The following is a 7,600-nucleotide window of genomic DNA, read 5'->3' as shown; positions in this document are numbered from 1 at the left end:
TAGTTGGGCGCGCTTCATGATTTCTTAAAAGTAATTCATTATTTTGTTCAGAAACAAGAATGCAAGAAATTATATCAAAATATTTTTTAAATCCTTTTTCTTGATATTGTTGATGCAAGAGCAAATTCGAGTCATGGAAGGTCGAAAAAAAATTATCTAACATGTTAATCAGTTATCTTTTCCCTCATAATTTCATTGATGTAATTCAGAATATTTTTGAATTGTATTTATTTATGTATTTAAAATCCTATAGACACAAATGCGTATATTATATCAAGTTTGAGGAAGTATCACTATCTTTTGATGATTATATCTTTCTTCAAGATTCTTCCAAAAATCTGCAGGATCTTTTAATGTGAGATACTCATTTTTCAGTTCTTCATCAAGATGACGACGAAGAAAGATCATGGCTTTAACTTTATATATCCTTTTGGGATGTTTTATTATCAGCCTTAATATTATCTCTAAGATCCATTAAATCAAGATGAATTTTGACATCTAATATTTATGATAAGTAGTTGTCTCCAGACATATAAGAGCATTAAATTCAAAATGAGAAAGTTTTAACATAATATATATTTATTACCTATGTCTTCCTAAGTTTTGATCAGAGCGTCATGTTGATAACGTGTTATAAAATAAAAAATAAGAAAAAAATAAATATAAAATAAAAAAATATAAATAGAGAACTCTATTATTAATATTATCTAATATAATTATCTCTATATAACTGAGATAATACACAAATTTCTTAATATTATATTCACTCTTTCATAGACATATATTATTTATGTAAATAAAAGTTGTATGTGATATTTTATCATTTTTTTTTCTGTGCCTCATGTTATGTTAGTTTATTTATACTCATAGAAACCTTCTCTTTTCCTCGCATTATTGATGATCAGTCAAACTTTAAAAATTTTGTACCGTCCGTCATTAAAAATTTGAATCGCCCAAATCATTTTAATTGGAAAAATAAGTCATAAATGTTTAATTGATAGACATCTACATTGCAATAAAAATAGCATTTTTCAACTACTTAGGATTTTAATTGGATAATGGAAGGTGATTTTTTTCACGAATTTTAAGTAGATATGACGGTTCCGATAGTTGAGGTAGTAACATGAATAGTGGTGGTGGTTGTAGCAGCTATGGTGGTAGAAGAAGAAGATGCAATAGTAATAGCGAGCGAGGGTATTGCTAGAATGAAGATCAGATTGAAAATCTATGAAAAAAAAAATTCAAAGACAAAGAAAAGTTCTTCGAAAGGGATGAGAACACTGAGGAGAAGTGAAAATGAATAATAAAACCTTTGGAGAATATAAAGAAAATTTAAATCAAAAAGTTGATTAAAGTCCATTGGAAATGTATGTATTTCCAGAAATGCGCAAATCGTTTCGTTTCTATACAACTGTCTTTTCAAATTTTTAAAATTTAAAAAGATGGCACATGCAAGGCATGTGTTCGAATGAAACTTATTATGGTTTTATTTTTTGAAAAGACAAGTTCTAAGGGATGTTAGTACAAAAAAATTTGATATGGTAAAGAACTTGATCATGGTGTAACAAAAGATCATTCGAACCTTACAAGTTACAAATATTTGAGTCGATGGTATGCAAGTCGAAATATTATTATAAGTGGGTTGTTCCATGAGAATGAAGGGTTCAACTTATTATGCAAAATGGAGTCGAGATAGTAAGCGTCCATAGTCGAGACATGATAATCACTAGTGACGTGATCTACAAGTACCATATCCAACACAGGGTTTGAAGACCAAGGTGAGAGAAGACGTGAGACGTTAAACTTGGAAGTCAAGATTCTTCATAGTCAAGGCAGGATCGTGATTTGAAAAAAAGGAAGGGATTAGATCGTGTCATTACAATTAACTCCTTATGGTCTATAAATAAGAGAAGTTTAGAATGATTCAGGGACTTCAATCTGAATACTATACTATCACACTAAATTTTGCAAATTTCTGATCACACTAATACAACGAAAATTAATGAAACGCAAGTGCATATAAATGTCTGGAGTCAATCTTCTTTTATTCACTTCATTTATTTCATTTATTTTCCCTTTTAAGTTCTAATTTATTTTTGTTACTTTAATTTTCTTTTTTAAATACTTTAATTTTCTTCAGTTTTATTCTAAACTTTAATTCACTTGTTATATCATTTACATTTCTTGTTTAGTTCATTTTTTTTCTCTTGTTATTTTTATCTTTACGTTATTTTTTTCAATGGTTTTGTTTTTAAGTTTTTTACTTTTGTTAATTGTTTATTTTTAACTCTATTTATTCTCTTGCATTGTGATTTGTCACAAATATTTTGACATAAGTTGATATAACACCAATACTAAATATTTTTTGGATTGAGTCTATTCTTTTTTAGAAAAATCGTATCTACTCTCCAAACTAAAATTTTTATACAAACTTAATTTGACATCCTGTCAAAATTACCAAAAATTAAGTGAAAGAGTAATACAAAAAATTCCCATAATTTACTATAGCCCGCACGAAACTTGAAAAAGAGTCACGATTTATGCAACTTTGCATGAATCTCTATAAAAACCAATAATTTATTATTGAGAGATAAGTGTGCATAAAATTAATATGAAGTGATAAAAAATAAAATTATATATTAATATCAACCCTTTTGTTTCTATAAATAAATTTTTTACATTGACAATGAATATTTTTTAAGTTTTAAAATTATTATTTAGACAGATTTTATTTAATTTAAGTTATATTATTTAAATTGCTTATTATTTTTTAGTTTCATATATTTTTTTTTAGAATATTTGAACAATATTATTGGACTTAAAAAAATGTGTAGGTATAAAATCCTAAATCTATATATAATTAAAAAGTATATTAATATGTTGTTAAGTATTTTTTATTATTTGTGGAATATAAATTTAATATATTCTAATGTGAAATATAGATAAAATATCATAAAAACTTTTAAAAGTATTGAAAGCTCTAGTACTACTGAAATATTTTATTTATAGAATTAAAATTAAAGTTAATACATTTTTTGTTTTATTTATGCTTAATATTATTATTTATCTTTGTTCAATTTTTTTAAAATATTTTATTTTAAATTTTTTGTATGATATTTTATCTGTATTTCACATAAGATGTATTAAATTTATATTTCTCAAATAATAAAAAACACTTAACAATAGATTAATATCATTTTATTAATTATATATATATTTAGGATTTTATAATTACACATTTTTTTAGATGCAAAAATATTTTTCAAGTATTCTATAAAATATATATAAAATTAAAAAATAATAAATAATTTAAATAATATCACTTAAATTAAATAAAATATGTATAAACAATAATTTTAAAACTTAAAAAAATCCATGATCAATATGAAAATTTTATATTATAGAAACAAAAGAGTTGGTATTAATATATAATTTTATTTCCAATCACTTCACACTAATTTTATACATACTTCTTTCTCAATAATAAATAATAGATAACCTTACATAAATCATGGGCCTTTCTCAAATTTCATACAAGACTATGGTAAATCATAGAAATTCTTTTTGGGTTCTGTACATCACCCACAACCTAATCAAATCTCATGATTTATTAACGAATGTGTTTTGTTAATTTTTAACGAATCAAAAGTGGTTCGATATATTTTTTTTAAATAATAGCTCAACACAAAATAGTGGATCGGAGCAATAGTACTAACAAACACAATAGCACAACAGCATAAAAAAGTTTAGAAATAGTGAGACAACAGCATAAAGAAGAGTGTCCATGTCACTTCCGGCATAACCATCAACAACCAATGGGATCTACAGCTCTTCATTCGTTAGAGCTCATCACCGTCATGTTGATTATCTCTTCCACACCTTTACTTTCATTTGGAAATATTCTTCTATTTCTTTTCAACAAGATGTTCCAAACGATCGCGCAGAAGGATCTCAATCGTTGCTCTTGATCCTCCTTACTCCTCGGTTCCTCTGTCCAACATAAGAAATGTTCTCACATCGAACCCGGAAAAGACCACTGTCGGTAAAACATCGATATCCAAGCACTCCATACCTGTCAGGCAAATCCACATCCTAGAAACAGGTGGTGGACATGCTCCACCTCATTATTACAGAAAATACAGATATTGTCTTCCTGGCTGATAATTCCAAACCTACTAAGCTTGCCTTTTGTACTCTCTCTACCTATTAGGACAAACCAAGTAAATAGCTCCACTCTAAGTGGAACTAAACATTTTCCACTCTACCTATTTGTAACTGGCATATATCCTTCCAGGGGCCTCCTCTAGTAGGTAGCACTTGAGTTGACAGTAGCTCATTAGGATTTAGATTATTACAGGAGCACACCACTTTATTCCACAATGGGCAGTTCTCCTTGGCAAACCACCACCACCACTTAAATAACATAGCTGTGTTACGAATCATAGCATCTCCAACTCGCAACCCTCCCAGTTTCTTTCGGGCCTGCACCACTTTTCATTTAACTAATGCCATCCCATTATTTCCATCATCCTTCCTCCACAGGAACCCTCTCTGCAAGGAGATCAATTTTTCAGCAACAACTTTCGGCATCTTGAACATACTCAGATAATACACTGGTAGACTATTTAAAACTGATTTGATTAGCACCAACTTTCCAGCTTTGTTTAGTATTTTTGCTTTCCACAGGCTGAGCTTCTCCTCCACTTTATCCATTATGGGCTTCCAGGTCTTCACCAACCTCGGATTTGGTCCTAAAGCGATTCCCAAGTATTTAACTGGAAGGGAACCTCCCTTACAGCCCAACAAACGGCACATACGCTGGACCTACTGCTCGTCACAATTTACTGGAATCAAGCTCGACTTATCAAAATTAATGCTTAGCCCTGACATCAGCTCAAAATACCTCAAGAGTTGCTTGAAGTTCTTGATAGTCTCCTCTTCTGATCTGCAAACTGAAGATGCGATAACTCTACACTATCTCTCCCAACCAAAAATGGTGATATACGGCCGTTTCTAACTACCTCTCCAATCATCTGATGTAGCACATCTACAACCAGTACGAACAAAAAAGGTGAAAGTGGGTCACCTTGTCTCAATCCTCTTTCCATTTTGAATAGTTTAGATGGTGAATCATTTATCAAGACTAACATAGAAACTGTTGTCACACACTCCATAACCCACGATCTCCATCTAAGCCCAAATCCCATCTTTTGCAGTACTAAGTCCACAAATCTCCACTTGACTATATCATATGCTTTTTGGAAGTCTAACTTGATTATCGCTACCTCCTCCTTCCTCCGCTTAAGCCAGTCTACAGTTTCACATGCAATAAGTGTCCCATCATGTATTTTTCTGCCTTTCACAAATGCACTATGAGTCTCTTGCTCTGGCATTACTTGTCTCATCCTCCTAACCAATACCTTGGAAATAACCTTTTATACACACCCAACCATACTAATAGGTCGCAGGTCTTTAATCTCCCTTGCACCAACGAACTTTGGAGCCAGTGCCACCCAAGTGATATTAGACTCTGCCGGTAACCTGGATGTCTGAAAGAACCCAATCACAGCGGCTGTGAATTCAGGCTCTATCTCGTCCCAACACCTCTTTATGAAATTCATGTTGTACCCATCACATTCTGGTGCCTTAGAAGAATCACAGTCCCACACAGCCTCCCCGATCTCCTCAGCAGACGGCAACATTTCCAACTTCACAGCATCATCCTGACCTATCCTTCCCACCAGACCGTCCTTGAAGCCCATCATAGGAGAATCTTCCTGTTGATATAAATCCTTATAGAAATCTCTAATATAAATTTTTATCCTCGAATGATTCCTGATCAGTCTGCCATTGATTAGCAATGTAACAATCCAGTTATTCCTCCTTTTCGCTGAAGCTATATTGTGAAAATATCTTGTATTTTGTCAATCTTCTTGGCTTGTCGTGATAAGGACATCTGCTTCCAATGAATCTCTTTTCTCACATACCACCTCTTACAGCAAGTGACTAGCGCCTTTCGTCTAGCCTCCATCGTTCCATCATACACTCCATTGCTCACCATATCATCAATCTTCTTAATTTCTTCCTCAAAGGTCGTAATCTTCTTATCCATATCACTAAAATTGGCCTTATGCCACCTCCTTATCGGGACCGTCAATGCCTTCAATTTATCTGTGAACTGAATCTGCCCCAAACCTCTCCACTCCTCTTTCTCCATTCTGAGGAAGCCTTCACGTGTAAACCAGGAATCTAAGCTTCTGAACGGCCTTGAACCTCCCCTTAGTTTTTTTTTCTTCTACTATAATAGGACAATGATCTGACAATCCCCTTGGTCCACCTCATGCCTGAGTCTCCGGAAACTGCTCTAACCACTCTAGTCTGACCAGGGCTCTATCAATACGACTACAAGAACGTCCCCTAAACCATGTGAACATACGATCAGTGATCGGAAAATTCACTAACTCCATATTTTGTATCCAAGCCTTGAACTCTTTCGCAGACCGAAGTAACACACCAGTATCTTGTCGCTCCTCCATATGTACTATTTCATTAAAATCTTCCATATAACAACTAGGCACCTGGCATAACCCAGCTATATAGCTCAGCTCTTCCCATACCTGCATCTTCGCATCCCTGTCATGTGCACCATAGACTAAGAAAAATGCACAGTTGAAGCTACTCTTTACCAGGACCCCTTCAACACATAACCATCTCTCTCCCTTATAGCAGTTATTCGATTTAAACACTGATTCATCCCATATTAATAAAAGTCCACCTGTTGCACCTTCAGAACCTACATATTCCCATCATGCACCATCCTGCCCCCATATTCTTGCCACATCATTTCTCGTCACTATCTCTCTTTTAGTCTTAATCAAGCTCAACAAATCTAATCTATGTTTATTCTTAAGGTTCTTCACCATGCTAAACTTCCCATCCCCCCTTAACCCCCTAACATTCCAAGAAGCAAAAATCATTTAAAAAGCTTCTGACACACCTGTTTTTTATGTTTGGGTCTGCAGCGTCTCAGTTTCTTCTTTTTATTCGCTATTTTTCTTTTACGATCTATTTCTTCATTTTGTGCTTGGAGTATTGCCATAATGTCATCATCCTCATTGTACAGCATGGCGCCTAACTCCTTTGTCAACTCCCAAGTTCTTCTGCACCTGGCTCTCCTAGCTCATCCCTATGATCATTCCTTTTACTTCCATCCTCCTTGTGTCCGAAAGCCAACCTCTTCTCACTTTGAGCAATAACCTGACCTCCATCTATGCCATGTTCAAGTTGGTCATAGGTCACCGCAAACACCTCTAGACTCGCGTGCCTGCCTTGAGTGCCGCTGCCAGCTAACTTCATGCCTTCCTCTGCATCAACCACGTTCAAGCCTCTCCTTTCACCGGCTCCCCTCTAATTTTGTTTTTCATCCCCATTAGCCCTACAATTAACTCTGTCCATATGTACTGTTGCCCTACAGCCATCCTTGGAGACGGGATCTTCACACGCCGGCCCTCCTGGCCCGAGTTCATCAGTGAGCGTTTGAGTAGCTCCACCGCGGCGCAACCTGTTGCCAAGGATCGGTGATTGGAGACTTCCCCCATGC

At 33.9% G+C, this 7,600-nt stretch overlaps 1 protein-coding gene across 1 annotated transcript; it reads right to left on the bottom strand.

Moving 5' to 3' along the window:
* Window positions 1–5,435: 5,435 nt before the first annotated feature.
* Window positions 5,436–6,217, bottom strand: LOC130974800 (uncharacterized). The gene is made up of 2 exons (XM_057899650.1): window positions 5,988–6,217; window positions 5,436–5,835 (listed from the first exon to the last, which is right to left on the bottom strand). Exons 1-2 carry the CDS (start codon window positions 6,215–6,217, stop codon window positions 5,436–5,438), a joined length of 630 nt encoding a protein of 209 aa, XP_057755633.1.
* Window positions 6,218–7,600: the final 1,383 nt, after the last annotated feature.

The sequence above is a fragment of the Arachis stenosperma genome, chromosome 4 (assembly GCF_014773155.1).
Source record: "Arachis stenosperma cultivar V10309 chromosome 4, arast.V10309.gnm1.PFL2, whole genome shotgun sequence".
Taxonomy (NCBI): domain Eukaryota; kingdom Viridiplantae; phylum Streptophyta; class Magnoliopsida; order Fabales; family Fabaceae; genus Arachis; species Arachis stenosperma.
This window is presented reverse-complemented; position numbering and strand designations above follow the sequence as displayed.

What these genes read in the sequence shown, in the direction of transcription:
- LOC130974800 (XM_057899650.1), bottom strand. Translation starts at nt 6,217, where the DNA reads ATGGAGAAAGAGGAGTGGAGAGGTTTGGGGCAGATTCAGTTCACAGAT. An exon ending in GTCACTTGCTGTAAGAGGTG is followed by an intron (nt 5,836 to 5,987) that starts GTATGTGAGAAA and finishes CAGACTGATCAG; the next exon opens with GAATCATTCGAGGATAAAAA.